The sequence below is a fragment of the Lissotriton helveticus genome (genome assembly GCF_964261635.1).
Source record: "Lissotriton helveticus chromosome 1_1 unlocalized genomic scaffold, aLisHel1.1 SUPER_1_unloc_6, whole genome shotgun sequence".
Taxonomy (NCBI): Eukaryota; Metazoa; Chordata; class Amphibia; order Caudata; family Salamandridae; genus Lissotriton; species Lissotriton helveticus.
The window spans coordinates 826616-851086 of NW_027611703.1; the positions used below are offsets into that span (position 1 = coordinate 826616).

At 48.7% G+C, this 24471-nt stretch overlaps 1 protein-coding gene across 1 annotated transcript in view; it reads right to left on the reverse strand.

The window, feature by feature from the left end:
- LOC144806276 (uncharacterized) overlaps positions 1–12406 on the reverse strand; it is a 37725-nt gene extending 25319 nt beyond the window's left edge. The window contains exons 1-5 of the mRNA XM_078672669.1: positions 12345–12406; positions 11037–11798; positions 5298–6313; positions 5062–5217; positions 4852–4982 (exon numbers count right to left, since the gene is read on the reverse strand). Coding sequence (XP_078528795.1) covers positions 4852–4982; positions 5062–5217; positions 5298–6313; positions 11037–11798; positions 12345–12406 — 2127 coding nt within the window. The remainder of the gene's footprint in view (positions 1–4851; positions 4983–5061; positions 5218–5297; positions 6314–11036; positions 11799–12344) is intronic.
- Between the last annotated feature and the right edge of the window lie 12065 nt (positions 12407–24471).

Genomic DNA, 24471 nt, shown 5'->3' on the forward strand with positions numbered 1-24471 from the left:
GGTGCACTGTTCCAGACTACACATTGATGCAGTCTTCAGTGGGTGCTGTCATCCCACACAGGGATCGAGGGAAAGAGTCTTTAGAAGTGGCAAAATCGATGCCTTTTTCCAAGCTTCTGGAAAAAATCCGGACTTGAGCACCATTGTAATAACAAAGTGAGATGAGCAGAAATGGTAGCTGAAACTGAATGTTGGGCAAGAATCTGCAGGGCTCCAAATTTCATAGTGTTGATAAAATAAGAGACTTTCTCTTCAGAAAGTGGGGTGAATGTACACGTTACCAGGAAATCGAAAGTTAGTTTATTCACCGTACATTACTCCACTGTATCTGTCCCTAAAGAATATCTGGTGTTATCTTAAAATTCAGGAATATTTTATTTACTTTGGAAAAAAGAATTTGGTTAGTTCATCACAGCTTTTCCGCTGGGAGTTGCTACATTTTTATAACCAAAGGTTGAAAGTGATTTAACTGTGTTGAACAATAGGCTTTAAGTCTTCCTCCAAAATTGTTCTTGGTGCCTACATTTTCTTTTACATTTCTTGAGATCATAGGAGTACCATGGTGCGGAAGGTTCAGACAGATGGTTAATCTTCAATCTAAAAGGCCCTACTTGACAAACTGACTGGTAACAATGTGCGAGATGATTAGCCTTAAGTAGCTCAAGACTTTCACTGATCAGAAGTGGCTCTCGCTACAGAAAAGGTTGAAGACCCCTGTTGTAAACACTTAATATCCCCAAAATCAAATAATTTGAAAAATGCAAAAGAAAACAGAAATGTGCTATAAAACAAAGACTTTCCATTGGGTCAGTCCTGTGAAAGGGGGCTTGTTTTTACACTTGCAACAATTGTCTAGGATAGATAGGACAGGCATGATGCAAATTGTGAAAGGGAGAGGGCACATGTTACTTCCACCCTTTTCAAGTGGGAGTTCAAAAATATGGATCCAGCCCACAAGGTTCTGAGTTTCCCAGAAGTGTACTGAACCCCAGACCGACCGGAGCCTTGAAGCAGCAAGAGTATATTGTAGTTACCAGACAGCCCAAGAGCTCTAGAACCAGCAGAATCTACCCTTCAAGACTCCACACAAGAACAAAAAGAAGTTAGAATAGCCTCGCCCTTTTCCATGTCACCCTACCCCACAGTACTGCCACCAACCCCACCACAATAGCCTTTCCCCAAAAGTTCCCACAAAACACTGGCCCTTTCTGCTTGCCCTAAAGCTACTCCCCCACACTGCAACCTACCCTCAAAACATTACATGGCTACACTGTCTGCTTCTGCCATAACACTTCCCTCTATCCTGCCACCCCCACCCAAACTGACCCCTACCCTACCATTGTCCCTATTGCCAAACACTACCCTCTACACTCTCCTTTGTATCCTGAAAACACTGGACCCCCAGCATCAAAACACTAGTGAGGGAAAACTGGATGAGAAGGGGTGAGTGGGAGCCACCAAAGAAAGACCAGAGGGCTCCACCAGTTTTTTTTATTCAAGCAGTGGACGGGGCACTGGCGCGTTAGGTGGGCACCTTTAGAAAAATATTGGCCCACTGGGCCCGGTGTTCCACTGCATTTAAATCTTGCCTTGTCCGAGGTCCCACCACATCCCCTAAGGGAGGTGGAACCCTGCTGTAATATACTGCCCCCTCTCAGGGGCCACCATGCTGGTTTGCCCATGCCTCCTTCCATTTCCTTGCCTAGGGCACCCACAGCCCTGTGCGAGGATAAGGAAGAACGAGCAAGCTGTAGGAGTGGAGGAGACAGATGCACACTGCTGCAGCATGCCAGAATAACCTACCTGATCTTCTTTTTGGTGCCCCGTTCTCCGATGTGCAGTCTGTTCTCTCCTCTGGCTGCAGAAGAGTCCAGGCTGCAGCCAGGAAGGTCCTCCGGTCAGACGGCAGGTGGTGGAGTCCGAAGCCCTTCAGATGAATGCAAAACAGCAGGCAGGCCGGTGAGGAGTAAATAAACAAAGAACACATCACTTGCCTGCTGCTGAGACTCCTCCTTTTATTGGCCCATTGGCGAGCACTGGATCAATGCAAGGACGAGGTAACATTCAATGGCATTTTTTTGAAAAATGCAGACTTGTTACAAAACTGGCGATTTTTTTGACACATCGCTAAATCCTGGAGGGTCTCAATGACAATGCTCCCAAATATAATCATGCCCTGTGGGAAACAGTGGCCCAAATTCTGCAGGCGAACACAAGCTATTCAGGATAGATGTGTTGCAGCAAAGGTTGTACTATGTTGTGACTTGGACGTAGCCTATTGCTTGGGTCAGGCGATTGGCATGAGTGTAGAACTACAGTGCATTGCCAAGATTAGGTCTATATTGTTCTCTAAAGAAACCTGAGCATCGTTAATGGACAAGCTATTCGATGGCTCTCGCCTTTTAAGCAAGAAAGTGGACTAGGCCCCAGGCAGATTCCTTTGGTCTGTCTGCCTCCGCCACGCAATTTCATCACAAATCTCGTCCCCTTTTGGTTACTGTAGGGTTTTTCAATACTGCCAGCGCCAGACCCTGCTGCAAACCCAACAGGTCTCCCAGTTCTTTCAAAGCCATAGCACATAAAGGCAAAGTCCGGGACATCATGCCACTGAGGGGCCTGCTGCTACAACTGGTGTAGCTGCAAAACCTCTTTGTGTCTGTCCAGACACTTACTCACCCTATTGTAGGCCGTACCCAACATTTTCTCCAGTGAATTAGATTATGCCAGTGGCAGACCCCTCTCCCTATTCCACCCAGACTTAACAGTGGCGACGGATGTATTACTTCTGGGATGGGAAGGCCATATGAGAGACAGAGACTAGGGAACCCTCGTCACAGGCAGGGACCCAACTCCACAACAAGCTGTTGGAGTTGCGAGCATTTCACTTGGCCGTGAATGTCTTCCTGCCCACCATCACAGGATGGCTGGTGCAACTTCTCACAGACAAGACAGTCACTGATGATGGTCTCATCAGGAAGAGTCACACTTGAACTTGTTTGACAGCGAGCCGAGGATTCACTGGCTGCAGTTGTTTGGTCCGACGAACGGGCCCTGGAACTGCTTAGTTGAATTTGACTTCCTCCCAGGTACGCTGCCCCGAAATACAGAAGAATCCTTACTGGGTTGTATTGAATATAGTTGAGAATCATATTGGAGAAGCGGTGATATACCATCCTGATAAGACCATGGTAATTAACTGGAATGGTTGAAACATTGACTATACAGGGACTATTTCATATAAATGATATCTTCTAAGAATCGCCTTTGCTTAACTTGTATTGTACAAAAGTATTTACACCCCTGTTTCTGTGTGCAAAATGTGGATCGGACTGTTTTATTATCATATCACTTTCAACTTTAGCACTGCGCAGTCATCACTCAACGATTTATATATACACTTGCTGCTGAGAACACAATTAGAATTTTTGGAATTGAAAAGACTTCATCTGAATTCTAATCTTGATAAAAATGGTGAATTAATATCTGGCTAGGGCCTGCATATGTGATACAGACCTCTGAGATAATGAACTCACAGACCTTTGTAGTTGTTCACAGTGCACATGGGAAGTGCTTCTATGCGTCTACGCTTGTCACTTCTGGAGCAGGGTGATGTGACACTGAGCTGCATGATGTTTCCTACTGTGTGCAGCAGGACTACTTTAAAGTTTGAGGATCCAGTCTGGCATGTGGGGAATATTCACACGGTAAGGAATCTGTAGGTAAAGGAGTATCCACCAGAAAGAGCGTTACCGAAGGCAAGTAACTGGTTTGTTATGTTTTCCTGCTGTTGTATATTATCTAATTCCGGGTGGTGAATTCCGCTTGCAGAGTTTTGCGTACTCCGCGGAGCTCGCGGAGTTCCTAAAAACTCTGCACCGTGGAGCGTAGCAAGGTTTTTTTTCACGCTCGCGCTCTTCAACGTCATGTACTGGAGCGAGGAAAATCCACCTCCTGATGAGATTTTCCTTGCTCGCGCTCGCCAAGGTCTAGTTGGCGAGTAAAATCCACTTCCTGGCGAGATTCGTTGTCGGATTTCTCAACGCGAAAGGTCGCGGCAGGTCACTAGCACTCGCGTTGAGAAACCTTCCTTCGCATTGACAAAGCTGCCGCTCGAGTAAAGCAGCTGCACCCTCTTGCGCTGCACATGATGCCATTCACGATTAATTTTACAGGGCATGACAAACAATCGGAGATCAAAATCACCACGAACGGCATGACCCTAACACACTATGCTGCTCGTAGAACTCCACGTAGAGCGGCAGAGTTTTTTTTTAAACTTTGCGGAGTTCTTCATTGAGGAACACCGCCTAGGTTTAATCTTATCATGAAAATATAGATTTCAGTCATATGTTAAGAAACAAGGGTGAGTAGAAACCTTCTGGGTGGAGAAAATTTAAGGCATTAATATTGTGAATTTTTTGGTAATTAGTTGTTTTTTGCAAGTACTAACACTTCTCTGTGTGAAGTAAAGACCTTGAGAGTTTTGTAACTTTCAGATACTTAAATTGTGGATTCTGTTGCAATTAAAACATTTTCAAGACCTGAAATTTCTTTGGAGGTTGCATGCGGGCAGCCTAAGTTATCCTGCAAGAGTTTCTTGATGAATCCTATTGCAACTACAACATGTGCTCTCTCATGTAAAGTAAGGTTGTTAGAAGCTTTTCTGCAACTCAAGATACGCCTCACTTTTCACCTCATGTGGATGCATTTCTCATGTTTAGTGAAATCTCCTTTCTGAGTATAACGTTTCTGGCTTTCCCCTCCTGTATAAGGCTTTAGTCCAGTGTGAATTCTCTCTTGTGAAATGACATTGTATTCAAGACTAAACCTTATCTGACATTCAGAACACACAAGGCTTTTTCCTCCCGTGTGAGTTCGCTCATGACAAGTGAGAAGTAATTTGTAACCAAAACTTTGCTTGCATTTCGAGCACTCATAAGGTTTTTCCCCAGAGTGGGATCTCTCATGAAGCATAACACTATCTTTCAGATTCAAGCTTTTATGGCATAAGGATTTTCTCCAGTGTGGAGTTTCTCATGGTGAGATATCGTTTTTCTCTGCAGCTTTTCTGGCATTCAGAGCACTCATAAGGTTTTTCATCAGTATGGAGTTGCTTATGGTTAGTGAGGCTGTGCCTATTAAATAGGAATTTCTGGCATTCACAACATTGGTAATGTTTTTTCCCTGTGTGCGTCTGCTCATGTACTGTGAGATTGCGTTTAAAATTGATGCTTTTCTGGCATTTGGAGCACTGAATCATTTTTGATGGTGAGTTTTCTTATGGTGCATGTAACCATCTCTACCTCTGAATCTTTTCTGACATTTAGAGCACTGATAATGTTTTTCCCCAGTGTGGATTTTCACATGTGCAGTGAGACTAGATTTTTGGCTGAAACATTTTTGGCATTCGGAGCACTGATAAGGTTGTTCCCCAGTGTGGGTTCTTATATGCTGAATGAGACGTCTTTTTTCACTGAAACATATCTGGCATTCAGAGCACCTAAAAGGTTTTTCCCCAGTGTGGGTTCTTATATGGTGAGTGAGATTGCGTTTGTCACTGAAACATTTGTCGCATTCAATGCACTGATAAGGGTTTTCCCCAGTGTGGGTCCTAGTATGTTTAGTGAGTTTTCTTTTGTCACTGAAACATTTCTGGCATTCAGAGCACTGATAAGGTTTTTCCCCAGTGTGGGTTCTTATACGCCGAGTGAGACTGCGTTTGTCACTGAAACATTTGTCGCATTCAATGCACTGATAAGGTTTTTCCCCAGTGTGGGTCCTAGTATGTTTAGTGAGTCTTCCTTTGCCACAGAAACATTTCTGGCATTCAGAGCACTGATAAGGTTTTTCCCCAGTGTGGGTTCTTATATGCTGAGTGAGACTAGGTTTGTCCCTGAAACATTTGTCGCATTCAATGCAGTGATAAGGTTTTTCCCCAGTGTGGGTTCTTATATGCTGAGTGAGATGGCATTTTGCATTGTAATATTTCTGGCATTCAGAGCACTGATAAGGTTTTTCCCCAGTGTGGGTTCTTGTATGCCGTTTGAGGCTGTTTTTGTCAATGAAACATTTCTGGCATTCAGAGCACTGATAAGGTTTTTCCCCAGTGTGGAATCTCAAATGTGCAGTTAGAAATGATTTAAGTTTGAAATGTTTTGGGCATTCAGAGCACTGATAAGGGTTTTCCACAGAGTGGGTTAATGCATGTCGATATAGACTCCGTTTAATACTAAACCTTTTCTGGCATTCAGAGCACTGATAAGGTTTTTCCCCAGTGTGGATTCTCATATGCTCAGTGAGATAAGATTTACTGCTGAAACTTTTTTGGCACTCTGAACACTGAGAGAGGTTTTTCCCAGTGTGCATTCTCTCAAATTCAGTGAGATGAGATTGATGGCTGAATCTTTTTTGGCACAGGTAACTTATTTCCCCAACTTGGGTTATTTTGCTTTGATTGAGGTGGGTTTGAACACTGAATTTGTTCTCACAGCACGTGTTTTTATAAGGTGTATTACTAGCGTTACATTTAGTTTTCTCTTGCTTATATGCCACGGTACGAGTGAACCCGATTTTAGAGTCGGGCTTGTTTAGATAATGTTCAGTATTTATATCTAAAAGAAATTGTGTGTAATCTTCTTAACACTTTAATTGAGCAAAATATGTCTAGAAGCAGCCCTGTAACACCTGTCGAAATGTTTCTAGCAGATAATAGTCTTTTGGTTATAGCCTCTCCGGCAGCAACTTATTTTGTGACTGAAGTATTTCTCAAAACTATTCTTATAGTGCAGTGATAAGGTGTTAGTCTGATATTTAATGATTAAACTGAGAAGTACCTTTTTACACTGACCTAATGGCAGTAAGTGAGAACATTAGAACATGCACAGTACTATTGTGGCTCACCAGTCGCAGAACATCAGTTAATTTTACCCTTTCTATGTTTGGTGTAAGGTGTAGTTCTGAAGACGAGGATTTATTTACATTAGCTATAGCGCAACAATGCTCATTTAATCAGTTTTGACATATCACTCCTGCACAACAGATAATGTTGAGGCGATTTACATAGAATTACAGAACAGTACACATTAAAAAAGAAACAATCTAAGATAGTCATGAAAACAATAAAAGGTGGATTTTTAAGGTTTTCGCCAGAGCAGAGTGGGTCGAGGTGTTATATCCCGAGGCAGATAGTCTCAAACTTGTGTAACTGGGTAAAAATGGTTGTTGAACAGAGGCGATTTTCCAATCTTTTGGTTGTTAACGTGTCAGCTTCGGAGTCTTCTTTCAGAGTCTTTTCTTTGATGGTTTACAGAAGAAACCTTTTGTTATATCTTTCTTTTATGCAGTGTGTGCTTCCTCTCTGAAATTACATGATGCTTTAGATGAACGTTATTCTGTCATGCTGAGGTAATTTGTCTTTCTGATAATATTTCAGATGAGGATGCTGTGATTGGTCTTTCTGGGATTATTTCTAATGCTGTGTGCACAGATATGGCTTTGCTCTGGGTTAATGAAATGCTAAATTAGAGACTTCACTTACAGGTATAGTACTTTCCTCAGCTCCCGCTTCCTCGTCACACCTAGATTCTGGAAATTGTTTAAACTTAGAATGCTGGATGTCCTTCAGTTTTTCAAAATAATCCTTCTTATGGCACTAACATTCAGTTGCCTGGTGCTAAATCTTGCTTTCTTCGTCCGTAATTTCAATCACCTATAGTATTAAAATTAAATAGTTAATACATGTAAATTTCCCCAAATATAATTTACAAGCCATATCAATGCAGAATTGCAGAATTTTGAAAATGTTGAGCTGTTCTTCAGACAGAGCAGAGTGTAAAACGGCAGCCTGAGAGTACTTGGATCTAGGAGTGAGGAATTGTAGAATTTCCAACATTTTATTAAGCTCACAAAGGATACATGTACCCTATGGACTTGTAACATAGAATCCCAAAGGCAGATATTAAAGTCATATGGACTGGCACCAAACAGATATTTAAAAAAGAATCCTAAAATTTTTTTTAATGTATATTTTGGAGATGGGAATTTCCTTCCCACAGACAACAGGTGTTTTCCCCTACCCTGAGTTACCACCTACTTGTATCTGGTACCCTGACTTTTGAGTTCTGGCATCTGCCGCACGCAAATCTATTGTGTGTTGCAAGGACTATGCCTAGACCTATCCCTCAACTATTGTCCAGAGTATGATTCAAGGGCAATGAAATTAAGGCATACTTTCATGAGTCAGATAGTTACTAACTGGTACAATACGCCGAAGCGCGTGTTATCGCTTTGACCCTCGACTTAGCGATCTGTTGTTGGAGGGAGTGCGGGGAGAAAGGAACATTGGAACACATCCTCTGGAGTTGCACCCACATACAGCCATACTGGTCCCAAGTACTGGATGAAATAGATCTTCACTTAGAAACTCGGCTCCCTCGTTTTCCCTCCTATATCCTCCTGGGCCTGCCTAACCCATTGATGTATCCACTTAAATCCCGAAGGGGACGACCAATAGCAATTGCCAAAGGGGAGGCCTTGCAGAACATTTTTTTTTTGTAAACAGATTTTATTGTTGTCCACATTAAAAAAAAAAACAGGGCACAATCGGCCAACATGCCCACGCAGGGGCCCATAAGACAAGGAGCATCGCATTCGCAGTATGGCTAAGGGAAGTGGTCAATACGTCCCCACAATGCAAGACACCTCTGGACCATGCACAGTAAGTCTATAACAGTCATTGCGTGAGCTGCCAGGGACGAGTCTCAGCAGAGTCCAGAAGGGAGAAACCCCAAGTGCCCTGGTACATCACAATACCCCTGTGCATGACAGGTATTCCCAACCTCAAAGCTCCAACCATACCAGCGAGAGCCTCCGCCAGTGGCGCGTCCCCAGTGTTCCAGGACAGCTAATGGTGAACATTTTATCCGTATACGAACAGTAACAAAGAAATCCCAGAACCCTCAACTCTCCCTCCCCACCCCCCCGAACACCCTCTCCCGCCCCCCAGTGGTGAAAGTGCCATTCAGTAGCGCGTCAGCCCTCGAGGCCTTCTTAAAACTGGAACAAGTGCAAGGCCCTGATAGTAGAGGGGCACACCGCAGATGGGAGGCCCTTAGAGAGGAACGAGACCAGTGGTCCCCAGCGGTACTCAAAGTTCTTAAAGTCCTCACGGGAAATGTCGGACATGCGTTCCAGGCTGAGCAGCTGCCACAGGCGGGCGTGCCACAGTGACATCGCCGGTGCCTCCCTCTGTTTCCAAGCATTAGCTATTGCTAGTTTAGCAGCCCCCAAGCATAACCACATAATTCTTTTATCGGCTCTGGTTTGGTGTTCTAGCTGGGGGTCCCGAAGGCCCAGAAGAGCTTCCGCCATCGTAACCGGGACCGGGTATCCTAAAATGGATTTTATCTGAGCGAGAATCTCCTCCCAGAACGGCCTAATGGAGGGGCAGTCCCACCATATGTGTTGGAAGTCAACTAGTAGTCCACACCCCCTCCAGCACCTATCTGTGGCCCCTGGGAAGATCTTAGCCAGTTTAGCTGGGTACAAGTATCAGTCCGCCATTACCTTCATGTGTGCCTCCCTCAGTTTCGTGGAGCGGTTAAAGCGAAAGATGTCTGCCCACAGGTGTTTCCACTCCTCCTCCCCAATGTCCCGCTGAGCCAATCCCTCCCACCAAGACATAAAGCGTGGCCGTGGTGCAGTCTCTGTCTCTGTGGAGAGCAGTAGTTTATACAGTGTCGAGATAGCCCCTTTCATAGATTTAGCCTTGAGCAAGAACAACTCGAATGTGGTAAGAGGTCTAGTGGCTCCCTTCCTGACCTGCGGACTCAGGGCCCAGTGAAGGAGTTGCGCGTGATGGTAGCGCTCCCGGTCTCCCACCCCGTAGTCTCTCTTGCAATTGTCAAAAGTAAGTGGGTCGTAGTTGTGGAACAGGTGTGTGAGTGCGAGACATCCGCCCGTCCTCCAGGCATCGAACGGCCCCTCTCGGAGCGCTGGTGGGAAGGAAGAGGTGAAGTGGATTGGGGTAAGCGGCGACGGGAAGGACGTCCAGCCCTCCCTCTCAGCCACGGTGTCCCACACTTTAAGGGTGGTGCGTTTCGGGGTGCTGATGTACGCATTCAGGGGTCTGTCTTTTTAGCGCGCCATATTAAATCCCAAATAGTTCTGCCTGCAACGCTGCGGTCCATATGGAGCCAATGCTTTTCTGATTCCATCTGTGCCCATTCAACCAGGATGCGCAGTTGAGCTGCCTTATAATAGAGGCAAAGGTCTGGAAGTCCCGCCCCCCCCCCTCTCGCTGTGGTCGCCATAGCATATAAAAGGAGAAACGTGCCCTTCCCCCCTGCCACAAAAACTTTAGGATCATGGTCTTGAGACGTGCAAAGAAGTCCTCCTCCAGTTCTATAGGGAGTGCTTGGAATAAATAGAGTAGTTTGGGTAGGAGGGTCATTTTGATGGCATGTATGCAACCCAACCAGGAGAGGAAAAGCGGCTTCCAGCGGAACAGTTCCCGTTGGAGGCGGGTGAGGAGAACAGGGAAATTGGCCGCATATAGTTGATCGATCTTGGGAGTCAATTGGACCCCTAGATACTGTAAGGAGGAGGGTGCCCAGTCCAGCGGAGAGAGCGCTCGAAGCTGCGAGGCCTCAGCTCGAGAGAGAGTTAGGTTAAGTATGGAGGATTTGGCCAGGTTGACTCTGAAGCCTGCCACCCCCTCAAAGGAGGTGAGCACTTCTTGTAAATGCGGGAGGGAACTCATCGGATTGGACAGGGAGAGGAGGACATCGTCCGCGAAGAGCGAGATTTTGTGGGCCTCACCAGTGAAGGGGAGACCCTCTATCCCTTGGTGCTCCCGGACCGCTATAGCTAGGGGTTCTATGCTGAGGGCAAAGAGTAAGGTGGACAGGGGACAACCCTGCCTCGTCCCCCTAGTGTGACCAAAGGGGGTCGATTGCACCCCATTGACCGAGACCCCAGAGCACGGGTGCCTATAGTTGGCCTGGAGCATTGTAATGAATTGGGTGGAAAACCCAAACCTCCTCAGGCTGGACCACAGGAAGCTCCAATCCACACGGTTGAACGCTTTTTCGGCGTCAAGACCGATCAACACTGCAGGTATTTTGAATTTGTTGGCCTTCTCTATTAAATGGACGATGCGCCTGGTGTTGTCGTGAGTTTGCCTCCCTTTGATAAAGCCAGACTGGTCGGGGTGTATGATAAGCGGCATAAGGTCGCCCAGTCTCTTGGCCAGTATAGAGGAGTAAAGTTTGGCGTCCACTTTAAGGAGGGCAATGGGCCTGTATGAGGCACAGAGGAAGGGGTCTTTGCCCGGTTTGGGGATTACCGAGATCACCGCCTCGTTCATGGAGGCCGCTGAGTTGCCCTCCGCGGCCATACAATTGAATAGGTTGACCAGGTGGGGTGCAATCTCGGTGGCAAAGGTCTTATAGAAGACTGCGGTGTACCCATCTATCCCCGGTGCCTTATGGGCCTTGAGCGACTTGATAGCCGCTAGGACTTCTTCTAGGGTGATAGGGGCCATGAGGACCTCGTTCCACTCCGTGGGCACCTGTGGGACGGGCAGGTACCGCAAAAAGGCGCTCTGACGGTCAGCGTCAGGGGTATCAGCTGTATACAGTGATGCATAGAACTCCCCAAAGAGGTCGGCTTTGTCCTCATCCCTGTGCTGTAGGTTCCCCGCCCCATCTCGTATGCCCCCGATATTTTCCCTCTCCCGTTTATCCTTCAACTGCCTGGCCAGGTGCTTCCGCACTTTGTCCCCCTGCGTGTAGGCTAGGCTGCGCAATTTGAGGAGGGTGAACTCCGCTCTGTTGTTATATATGGCTCGCAATTTGCCTCTAAGGGCCGTGAGTGCTCGCAGTGTCTGTCTGGTGGGCTTCTACTTGTGAACCTGTTCGACATTCAATAGCTCCTGTTCTAGGCCTTCCCGTTCTCTAGCGCGCTGTTTATTAAGGGCCGAGTGAAGCGCAATGCATTTACCCCTAAGAACCGCTTTAAACGTGTCCCAGGTGTTATACTCAGAGGTCTCCTCCGGGTTATTGAAGGAGAAAAACTCCCAAATTGCCTCCCTCAGTTGCGTGCATGATTCCTTGTCCCTCACTAATGCTTCCGGGAAATACCATCGCGCCGGTTTCGGGGCACCACCCAGCCAGGTTAAACAAATAGTGTACATCCCATGGTCAGATACGGAGATGGGGAGGATCTTTGCATCCTGCAAGGAGCCCTGTAGGGACTGACTAAAAAAGATGTAATCGAGGCGTGAGTAGGTGTGGTGTATATGGGAATAGAACGAGAAATCCCGAGTGTCCGGGTGTGCCACTCACCAGCTGTCTATAAGCCCCATGTCCTCAATCTCTGCCTGGATAGAGTCCGGGAATAGGCCCATGTCAGATCTTCTAGTGTGTGTACTGTCTAGTGTTGGATGCCAAACAAGGTTAAGTCTCCCAAAAGGAAAACAGGACCCTCGGCAAAGTCTGTCACCTTACCCAGAAGTGTTAGCAGAAAACTCTTTTGACCAGTATTGGGGGCATAAACTGACACCAGAGTGCACACTTTACCCTTTAAGCGGCCCTTGACCATTAGCCACCTCCCGTCTTTGTCACACTGTGTGCACATCGGTTCGAACTGCGCGGCCGGACTAAACAGCAGCGCCACCCCTTTTTGCTTAGTGGTCGCAGAGCCTTTATATATAAGGGGGTACTTCTTGTGCTTGAGCCGGTGGTCTTCCGACTTTAGTAGATGCGTTTCCTGCAAAGCGACAACATCTAAGTGTTGGTCTAGCACATACTTCTACACTTTCTGGTGCTTCTGCTGGGAGTTTAGGCCCTTAACATTCCAGGTCCCGATAGTTATAGGCATTTAGGAACGAGACCTGGCCACCGCGTCGTAAATGCCATCCCCTGCCCCACCCTCCCAAACCGGGGCATCTCTGCAATCCTCATGTCCCGTCCACCCACCCCACCTCGTCCGGCAAAGGCTCCGAGATAGCTCCCCAGGGCCATTCTTTCAACACTGCCTCGGTGAGGCCCCCCGCCCGCCCCCCGCTCCACACCCAGTGGAAGGCCCCGGGAGCCACAGTGCAGCATCACATCACCACTCAATCCCCCCCCGACGGTTCGAGACTTCCCGCCCCATTCCCCACCCCTCGCTCTACAGGTAGCTGTGTATAGCTGTGTATAACCCCCTTACCGGACCTCATGGACCAGCACCTGTATCTTTGGAGACTTCTTGTATCGCTGCCGCCTTTTCCTGTTCCATTGTCTTTAAGTCAGGTTTGAGCGGTTTCCGCGATGATCGGCCGCGTCGAACTTTCTGCCAGCCGTCGCTCGTCGCTTGAGAGGATGAGGGCGGAGACCCCGTCGAGTCTCCACTGCCTCCAAAGCCTGATTGGGGCTCCTCGTAAGGAATCCCGAGCACTGAACAGGTGTCTCTCAGGGAGCGCAATTGGTGGAGGGTCCCATTCCAACGGAAAATCAGTCTAAAGGGGTGACCCCAGGAATACTGGACCCCTTCATTGCGCAGGAATGTAGTTGCGGGTTTGAAGGATCTCCTCTTCTGTAGCGTGATCACTGAGAGGTCCTGAAAGAGTTCCAGAGCGTGGCCTTGGTATTGAATGGGCTGTTTGAGGCGTGCCGCCTTCAGGATGCGTTCCTTTAAGATGTAATCGGGCAGAAAAGCAAGGATGTCCGGGGGAGGCCCTTGGGACCTGCGTGCCGGGCCCAACCGGTGCGCTCGATCGATGCGGATCTCGAAGTCATCTCCCTCCTCGAGGACTGCCCGGAACAGGCCTTGTAAATAGCTTGTAACATCTCCCCCTTCAGCCGAGGAGGGCACGTTCCGAACTCTGATGTTATTCCGTCTGGAACGATTTTCTAGGTCCTTCGTGTGAGACTGGAGGTCAGTCTGCTGGTCAATAAGTCGGACAATTTCCTGTCGGAGAAATTCCACCTCTTCGCTCCTAGCTTGTCCGGAAAGCTCGTTGGCCGCCACTCGTTCCCCTAGGTCATCAACATCGCGGCGGAGTTCCTTGTATTCCCCCACCATGTCCTGTCGAAGGGATTGAATGTCCTCCTTGAGAGAGTTGAAGAGTGCCTCCATGAAGGCTTTGGTCGCCGGGGCCTCACCCCCATCCCGGTCATTCCCCTTAGTCTGGGGCCCCTGAGTCAGCTTGTCTGGGCTTTTTTCGGGTTTGGGGTTCCCTTTTGACAACAAGTCAGTGATAGTGCGGTTCCCCTTGCGGTTGATGGTCGCCATCTTCCCTCTCCCTAGCAACTCCACCACCGCCTGGCTCTGCGCTTGCTTGTTGGGGGTGCAATTGGGTCGTCTGGGTCGATGGCCGCACCAGGAGCCCAGCTCGATCAGGTAACGTGGCGAGTCGTCAGCGGTCCAGTGCCCCTAGGCCTTTCGCGTCTCCCCTGTGGCTTCCAGTGTCTCCAGGCCCTTCGCGCCTTCCGGCTGCCACCCCACCCCCGAAGATGGGGGCTCACCACTCACAGTCCGCTGCAGAGGCGTTGGCCGTCCCTGGGTCACCGGCGTGAGCCGTGGGTCCACTGCAGGCCCTCTTCCCTGACCTTCAGGGCTCCGATCCTGTCCTGGGCCGCAGGACGCTGCGGGGCTCGTTCACCCCCACCTCCGCCTCCTGGCCGCAGAGTGCTCCGACTGCTGGGCGCTCGATGCCACTGGGATGGACCACGCCGGGTCACGGCGCCAGCAGGACCCCCTTTCAGCCCAGCCTGTGCTCCTTCTCCGGGGCGAGTGGACCCCACGCGGGCTCTTGCACAGATCCCCTAGCTAGGCTGCCTCCTCACAGCCCACGCCGCGTCCAAGCTCTCCAATTTAGCCGGCCCTTCCTGCTCTCAGGCCCGTGCCTCCACGTCCCATACCGGGTGCCCCCTGTGGTGTCAGCCACGTCGCACCCCCGGTGGTTATGGCCTCGCTTCCGGCCCTCAGGTCCCACGTCGACACAGCCATGGCCTCCGGGCCTGTGCACTCTCAGTCGCTAAGCCGCAGCCGGGGCCCTCCCTAGCAGTACCCGCTAGGCCTCGCAATGGCACCCCCGGCCCGCCGCTCACCAGTGGATCCTAAGTGGAGCCGGCCCGTGTCAGTCCCAGACCGCTCCGATCACATACCTCCGGCAGGCAGCAGTCTCTCCAGGCCGGGGGCCGGGCTGCCCACCTCCGGCCACCAGGCCGCAGCTGGGGCCTCACGTAGTTGCTCGCGGCCGGGCATCCCGGCAGCTTCTTGCACGTGTCGCCCCCTCGGTCCACAGTCACCAAACGGGGCCCAACTCCCAGCGGACCTCCGCAAGCGCCCAGGGCAGCCCCGACGGCCTCTTCTGGCGTTGTAGCGCCGCCGCAGACCTCCCGGCCCCGTGTGAAGTGCGGGGGGACGGGCCACCTCCAGGCTCTCGCTGCCCGTCTCCGCTTGCCGGTAACGTGGAGTGCTTTTCTTCGCCCGTCGGCGGCTTGCTCCTTCTCCCACTCCTAGCCTCAAAGCCCCGGGTCCGGCTGCAGGGTGGTCAGCGAATTAGGCAGGGCTTGGGAGTCCAGGACGGGGAGCCTCCGGAAAACACGTCCACCTAAGCCGCCATCTTGGCCACGCCCCCCTTGCAGAACATTTTGATCCCCTGGCGCACTGCCCAAATCCTTACACTCTCCGGCTGGCTTCAACGGCTTTGGATGATACTGGGTATGGAGAAACTCACACTCATTCTGGCTGTTAGGGGGTTGGAGTTCCCTGAGTTGTGGCGACCCTTCTTGACCCTCCTGGTGTCCGAATTTCGAGAGTTGACATGCCCCAGATATCTTTGACTACTGCGTATCCCAGACACGCAGATTCCTAGTGACAGTTCCACGAAAATTCATACAAGACGACGCTGATCAGGGCGTAGCCTTCCCCTTTATCCCTTCCAATTTTATGTTTCTCGGTGGACAAGGGACGGGTGGGGCGGGTGGGGTGTTAGTTTGGGAAATTCTTCATTTGTTCTTCTCTTGTTGATTCTGTGGACCCGCTAAATGTTTCTTGCCTGTGGTAATGTTATACATTGCGATCTTGTGGTCTCCTTTGAATTCTGTCGTGGGAGCTCAGGGTCCTGTTTTTATTCTGTCTAATAAAGATTTAAACCATAAATATTTGGGCGTGTTTATTACAAGGGAGCCACAGGCAGGAACATACTCCAGAAATTACGGGATGCCCCACACTTGCGGGCACTCCCGCTCTCCTTACTGGGCCGAGTTGCCCTATTTAAAGTGATGACCCTCCAGGGTCTCCTGTACATCGTGCAAAAAACATCCTTTAAGATCCCACCAGACATTTTCTTTCAAAAGGTAGACTGAGAACTTTGGCTCCTGTTGTGGGATGGTTGCACTTCGTGCTTAGTAAGGTGTAGAGGGGAGATTAAGGTAGACTGGCGGTCCGGAGCATTCTCAAGTATAACTGGGTCACGCAGCTGGTGTCAGTCAACAACCGGGTTTTTGCGGACCGTGAGGATCCTGCTTACCGGGTAGATCAATTGGCCATGGGCAAGAGAGGTTACCTCACCCCGGTGCTGTATTTAAGAGAGTATGAGTGCACCATATCTACTCATACCCAAAAAGTGGTAAGGGTGTGGAGAGAGGCTACCAAGTGTTTAGGCTGAGAAGGTAAGCTGACTGAAATTACTCCACTGTATGATGGTGATCTCTTAAGTGCAGTGGGAGGATTGCAGGGCTTCACAAAATGAGGATTGATTAGCTTAGAGTGGCCGGGCGATGTGTGGAGGGGACAGGCGCTTGTGTCCTTCACGATCCTACAACAAAAGTATGAATTAGGTGACTAAAAACGTTTCTTACATTTGCAGGTGGGTCACGCTCTGCAAGGTCACATCTGGGAAGGGGGGATTTACCTGATGCATCCCCACTGGAGGACCAGCTGCTAACTAATCCACTGACCGAAAAAGCCATCTCAACCATCTATAGGAAGTTGATCTACAATTCTCTGGATCCCTTGGGATGTTTCAGGCAGCCATTCACCAACTTTTGTGTTTTTTAAAAACAAGCTTCCAAAGCTTGAGTTTGTTTTTAAAAACCAATAACTAATCACCCTCACACCCTTGGAACTTTCTCCCTGAATAATTTTCTCCCAGGAAGTGGGATATATTTAAAAAGAAAATCTCATCACGGCTGCCAGGTATTCCCTGGTGGTCCTGAACAAGAGAAAAATACATCAGACTGCCTGATCTAGAGAGGAAGGGCCGTCCGATGTATTTACACCGATGGCACTCACGTAAGGCTGGACACATAACAATCCAGCTGACTTGCACTAGATCAGGCAGACCATCCGTTTGTTGGACAGGATACTCCACCACGCTTGTGAAGGAGTACCCTGCTCACCAAACTCTAAATCAAGACCTTTTTCTTTTCTGTGCTATGCATTTATCTCTAGGTCTGCTTCATGGTGTCCATTAGTCTTAGTATTATCTACCTGTTATTGAGGCTTGTGTGTTTAGTACAGGTTTAATGTTACGGTGTGTGTGGGTTTATTTGAACCCTGTGGTTTAATCTGCACTTGTTGTTTATGTGGTGTTATGTGGTATTGTCACACACTTGTAATTATAAAAATTATGTTACAGGCGACCAGGTGTCTCCTGCCTGTGACTTCTGAGGAAGTAATGGTGCACAGTTAACAGCAGCAACATTGCAAAGTGTCAAGAGCCTGATTTAGAGTTCGCTGGCCTTGGTTACTCAGACACAAACGTGACGGATATCTTGGCCGCCATATTACAAGCACTACTGAATATAATATATGGGAGCCTCATTTCTTTCTTTCGTACTTTCTATCTCCCTTGTTTTTATTATCTTTATTTTCCTCTTTTTTTTGTCTTTCTTATTTCTTTTTCTGTTTCTCTCTATTCCTGGTTTATCTTTAATTCATTTCTTAGTTTAAGAGTGCTTAGCCTCCTAAAGCATTTGATTAATTCATTTGCATTTCTTCTTTCCTGTCATGGGGATGATTGCACAGATATCCTTACAAGTAGGATCTTATGAATTCTGCATGAACCTTTTTACTATTAGTCCTAGTTGAAAGTGTCATTTAGAAGTTGAATATATGTTTCTTATGTGAGGTAGGGTGGGTAAGTGTGAGAATGTCTGTGAGAGAGAGAGACAGAGAGAGAGTGTCTGTGTCTGTCTGTCTATGTCTGAGTGTGTGTGAGTACTTAAGCGTGGGGAGCCGGCTCTCACTGTACTATCGATCAATCAATCAATCAATACATTTATAAAGCGCGCTACTCACAGCGAGGGTATCAAGGCGCTGAAGAGGGGGCGCTACTGCTTGAATAGCCAGGTCTTGGGGTGTTTCCTGAAGGTGAGATGGTCCTGAGTCAGTCGTAGGTGTGTGGGGATGGAGTTCCACGTCTTGGCGGCCAGGTAGGAGAAGGATCTTCCTTCGGCGGTGGCTCTGCGAATCCGTGGGATGGTGACGAGGGCAAGGCTGGTGGAGCGGAGCTGGCAGGTAGGAGTGTAGAACGTGAGGCGGTTGTTAAGGTATTCGGGGCCCATATCGTGGAGTGCTTTGTGTGTGTGGGTGAGGAGCCTGAACGTGATCCTCTTGCTGACGGGGAGCCAGTGCAGGTCTCTCAGGTGGGCAGATATGTGGCTGTGGCGAGGGATGTCGAGGATGAGTCGTGCTCAGGCGTTCTGTATGTGCTGAAGACGTTTCTGAAGATTGCCTGTGGTTCCTGCGTAAAGGGTGTTCCCATAGTCCAGTCGGCTGGTGACGAGGGCCTGGGTGACCGTCTTTCTGGTTTCGGTGGGGATCCACCGGAAGATCTTTTGGAGCAGGCGCAGGGTGTTGAAGAATGAGGATGAGATGGCGTTTACTTGTTTGGTCATCGTGAGGGAGGAGTCCAGGATGAATCCCAGGTTGCGTGTCTGGTCCGTGGGTGTCGGTGCGGTGCCCAGCGCTGTGGGCCACCAGGAGTTGTCCCAGGCGGATGGAGTTTGTCCGAGGAAGAGGACCTCCGTCTTGTCTGAGTTCAGTTTCAGCCGACTGAGCTTCATCCATTCTGCAACGTCTTTCATTCCTTCCTGGAGGTTGGTTTTGGCGGTGGCTGGGTCTTTGGTGAGGGAGAGTATCAGCTGGGTGTCGTCGGCGTAGTAGATGATTTTGAGGTTGTGTTTGCGTGCAATGGCGGCGAGGGGGCTCATGTAGATTTTGAAGAGGGTTGGGCTGAGCGAGGAGCCTTGGGGTACGCCGCAGATGATCTTGGTGGCCGCGGAGCGGAACGGCGGGAGGCGGACTCTCTGGGTTCTGTTGGAGAGGAACGAGGTGGTCCAGTCCAGGGCTTTTCCTTGGATCCCAGTGTTGTAAAGGTGGGTTATTAGGGTGCGGTGGCAGACGGTAACAAAGGCGGCTGAGAGGTCTAGGAGGATGAGGGCGGTTGTCTCCCCGTTGTTCATCAGGGTCCTGATGTCGTCGGCGGCTGCGATGAGGGCGGTCTCGGTGCTGTGGTTGGCTCGAAACGCAGACTGGGATGGGTTGAGCGAGTTGTTTACCTTGAGGAATGCAGTCAGCTGTTTATTGACGGTCTTCTTGATGACTTTTGCCGGGAAGGGAAGAAGAGAGATGAGGCGGAAGTTCTTGAGGTCTTTAGGGTCTGCTGTGGGTTTTTTCAGAATGGCGTTGATCTCTGCGTGCTCCCAGCTCTCTGGGAAGGTGGCTGACGCGAAGGAGTTGTTTATGATGTTTCGGAATTGGGGTGCGATGATGGTGTCGGCTTTGTTGTAGATGTGATGGGGGCATGGGTCAGAGGGAGAGCCAGAGTGGATGGTGTTCATGACGTGGGTGGTGTCTTCTGTGCTGATGGGGGTCTAGGCGCTGAGGGTGGTGGTGGGGGTCATTGGTTTGGTGACTGGAGGCAGATTCTGGGCATCAAAGCTGTTGTGTATATCTGCGATCTTACGGTAGAAGAACGTGGCGAGGGAGTTGCAGAAGTCTTGCGACGGTGTGATGTCGTTGTTGCTGGCGCTGGGGTTGGAGAGCTCTTTTACGATGTTGAAGAGTTCCTTGCTGTTGTGGGTGTTGTTGTCCAGCCGCTCTTTGAACGATGTCCTTTTGGTGGTGCGGATCAGCTGGTGGTGTTCGCGAGTGGCGTTCTTGAGGGCTGTCATGTTTTCTGTCGTCCTTTTATGGCGCCAGGTTTTTTTGAGAGTACGGCAGGATTTCTTTGAGTCTTTGAGGGCGTCGGTGAACCATGTGTTTTTTTTTTTTTTTTTTTTTTGAAGTTCAACAAAATCTTTATTGGCTTGCCAGTGCAACACAATTTTAACCGCCAATGGCCTACAACCCGGAGGCCGGCCGCAAATAGCAGTTTTACAATAGTCTGTAGCACACAGCCATTCAGCTGATAACCCAGGGGTCCAGCGGCGTCATGTTAATGTTTACTGCAAGATATATCATTCCACCCTGGTACCCCCTTTTCTTGCTATGACATGAACTTTTTGGTTTTAAATTTTTGCCCAGATTCCGAGTGTTTGGGCATAACTATTGCAAACAGTAAACTTAAAGAGCCTCGGTCAATTCCACACTCCGACGCCACTTGTATGCAACATTACATTTAGATATAACAGCCTAAACACAACTGTTCATGAACGTGCCGGATATCCCCTGCCACATTTTAGCACATGCCACTTCAGCATCTCTTGGATTTTTATCCTGATTCCCCATCACTGTCTTCTTTTAATAGATAATCCGACAAGTAGCACCAAAAGTCCTTCGGGCGTGATCTAATTGGCAGATCCTCTTCATAAGTGACTAACTTATCTCTGCAGTACGTCATATCTGTTAGCCAAGTCTTGATTTTAGGTACATTTCTACCTTCCCAGCATTTTGATATCTGCCTCTTAGCAATCAATAAAGCCACCGCACAGAACTTTCTCCTCCCCGCCTTAACACCTGATAGAAGGCCAAGCAAACACACCCTCATGTCGCATTCTACCTCAGTGCCCACCATCTTGCCCAGCATGTCCGTAACCCCCACCCAATACTCCTGAATCTTCTGGCAGTGCCATGCCAGGTGCACAAAATCCGCCTCATCACATCCACATCTTTTACATCTGGCATTGTCTCGCAACCCATATTTATACAATCTTTTCGGCGTGTGATATGTTTGATGTAGATACTTCAAATGCGTGATACGCAGATTCCCATTCGGAGTGAGTAGTTTAAGCAGCGTGCATGCAGTCAACCATTCATTCTCTTGTAGTGCCTCTGGCAGAACACCATTCCATCTCTGCATCGCTTTCTCAGAGGCATGTGGGATTTCACTTTGGGCTATCTTGTACAATCTAGACGCCATATGTGCTGTGTTGGATGACGTTATAATGAATTGCAGCGATTGCAGGGTTGGCGGTTCCTGTGGGAAGTCTGGATATAGAACCTGTATGGCCCTTTGCACTCTATAATGCGTGAATTTAAAGAGTAATGTTGGGTTGCTAATATATGTTAAATCTGCTGTTTTGCAGAAAGTTCCCTCATGGTATAAATCTCCGAATTTTTCTATCCCTATATTCCGCAATATGTCCATGCCTACTTTTTCATTCGTTACCGACACCTCTTGGTGGAAATGGAGTGGGAGTGCTGGTGCATAGAGAGGTAGCTTATGGGCCATTCTCCCCAGCGTCCGCCATGCTCGTGCGGTAGTATCTATCGTGTTAATATCTCTAGAGTGTAGTGGAGGCCGTTTGTGTGTCACTATCGCTGTCAATGGGATTGGCGAGGCGTCACCCTCCTCAACCGCAGTGTGCGTCAGGTATGTCGTGGGGTGGTACCAATGTGATGCATATTGTGCCTGTGCGCATAAATAGTAGAGTGTAAAGTCCGGTACACAGAACCCCCCTCTCTCGTAGGGTAGTGTGAGTGTGTGCAGGTCGATGCGAGCTTGTTTACCTGCCCAAATTAGTTTTAATACTAGAGATGTTATGCTATTGAAAACGGCTTTGGGTGGTGTTATGGGTATATTATTGAACAGGTATAGGAGTTTGGGCAGGATATTCATCTTCACTATCGCAATTCGGTCTGCCAGTGACAGTGGTAGTTGTATCCATCTGGCTACGTGCCCCTCCAATTCTGCGAGTACCCTACCATAGTTTGTCCTGATAACCTCTTCTGGGTCTCGACTGTACCAAATTCCTAGGTATCGAGTCGGTTCCGTCTGCCAGTCTAGTGGGAACTCTGGGACATATTGTTCTGTTGAGTCGGTAAGTGGGATGATTAATGATTTCTCCCAGTTAATTTGCAACCCGGAGTGCCGTCCAAATCGTACATAGTCACGGAGTAATGGACTCAGGTTCTGGTCCGGGTCTCGTACATATAGCAGCATGTCGTCTGCGTAAAGCGAAATATGTAGAGGTCTCCCAGGGAACTGCAGGGCTGACTGTTTGTGGGTTTGCCTGACTATACATGCTAGCGGTTCTAATGCCAGGGCGAAAATCAGAGGCGAGAGCGGGCACCCCTGCCTCGTTCCCCTCGCAATGTCAAAAGGGCTAGAAATGTACCCATTTACTCTTACTCTTGCCACAGGTTTTGTGTAGAGTAATGCAATCCATGTTATGAATCGCGGAGGGAAGCCCATTCTCTGCAAAATTGTGCTAATGTAAGACCATTCAATAGAGTCGAACGCCTTTGCGGCGTCCAACATTACCGCGACAGCTTTAGTTTGAGGTGTGAGGTAGTGGGAGAGTGCGAACAACGTTCTTGTGTTGTGTGATGTGGATCTCGCAGGAATAAAGCCTGCCTGGTCAGGTAGTATCAGGTTTGTCAGCAAAGGTTGCAACCGTTCCGCCAAGAGCTTAGCTAAAATTTTTGAATCCACATTCAGGAGTGACAATGGTCGATAAGAGTCACATAGCTCTGGATCCTTTCCTGGTTTTAATAGGGTGATAATCACCGCCTCCCTCAGCGTCGGTGGCAATATCTGCTGGTCAAATGCGGTGCCGTACATTTCAACCAAATGTGGGGCAAGTAGGTCAGCAAATTTTTTATAGAATTCGCATGAGAATCCATCAGGGCCCGGTGCCTTGCCGTTGGGGAGTGCGTGTATAATCGCGGTAACCTCCTCTACTGTTATCGGTTGTGCCAGATATTCTCGCTGACCATCAGACAACCACGCTATGGCTATGTCTTCTAAGTATTTAAGTGTTTCTTGAGGCGGGGCTGGGTCTTGAGAACTATATAGTTCTGCATAATTATCAACGAAACTGCGAAGTATCTCGTCATTGTGGGAGTGTAGCGTCCCACCCTTGTCCCTGATTTGAGTCACCATCTGAGGGCCTCCCCCCTTACATATTTTCCGCGCTAGCACCCTTCCAGGTCTGCCCCCTTTGCCAAATTGTCTGGCCAGTGGTCGCTTGGTGATATAGTTCAGTTCGTCCTCTGTGAATTGTTGATGTTCAACGATTTTTATCTTGAGTTCCCCCAATAGCTCCACATTTCCAGTGCGGGCATACTCCTGCTCTAGGGAGGACATGTCTCTCTCCAGTCTGGTAATCTGTGCCCTTATGTCTTTAAGTATCCCCGCAGTCGTGCTTATGCATACTCCTCTGAGTGTTGCTTAAAAATGCCTCCCACACGATACAGGGATCGTCTACTGAACCAGTGTTTAATTGAAAGTAATCTTGAATGGCAGTGGTGACGGTTGTGAGATATAGCGGGTCTAGTAGTGCTTGTGCATTGAATCGCCAACTGAATGGTGGTGGTGTGTAATGGGGTATTTGTAGCGTGAGTGCCACTGAGCTATGGTCAGACAAGGTGCGTGGTAGTGTAACAATATTTGCAGTCCAGAGAACCATCTTGTCAGATCCCAACCAATAGTCTATTCTCGACCAACTTCCATGTGCCAAATTTACGTGTGTTGCGCCATGTGTTGTCGGATGTCGTACCCTCCATATGTCTGACAACGACATTTCCTCCATCATATCCCTGAGTTTGTCCCTGGCCTTCTTGTGTGGTTCTATTGAAGAAGTGGATCGATCTTTTTCGTTACATAACCCTATATTAAAATCACCTCCCCATACCATAGTAGTGTCACTGAATTCCAACACACGATCCCACAATTCCTGAAAGAATTCCGGCGCGTCTACATTCGGACCATAGACGTTAACTATTGTTACCTTTTGACCTCGCAAAACCCCGGACACAATTACATATCTTCCATTGTTATCAGTAATGGTACTGGTGATCTTATAATTGGTTCCCTTCTTCACCAAAATCATTACCCCCCTCGAGTAAGAAGAGTAGTTTGCTGCATATGTGGATTCTGCCCAGCGTGTGCCAATAGCTCTATGTGTCTTAGGGTCTATATGTGTTTCTTGGATCAATGCAATATCTATATGGTGTCTGTCAAGCGCAGCGAAGACCTGTCTGATTTTCTTAGGATTGGTAAATCCTCTCACATTCCATGTTATCAGTTTCAGG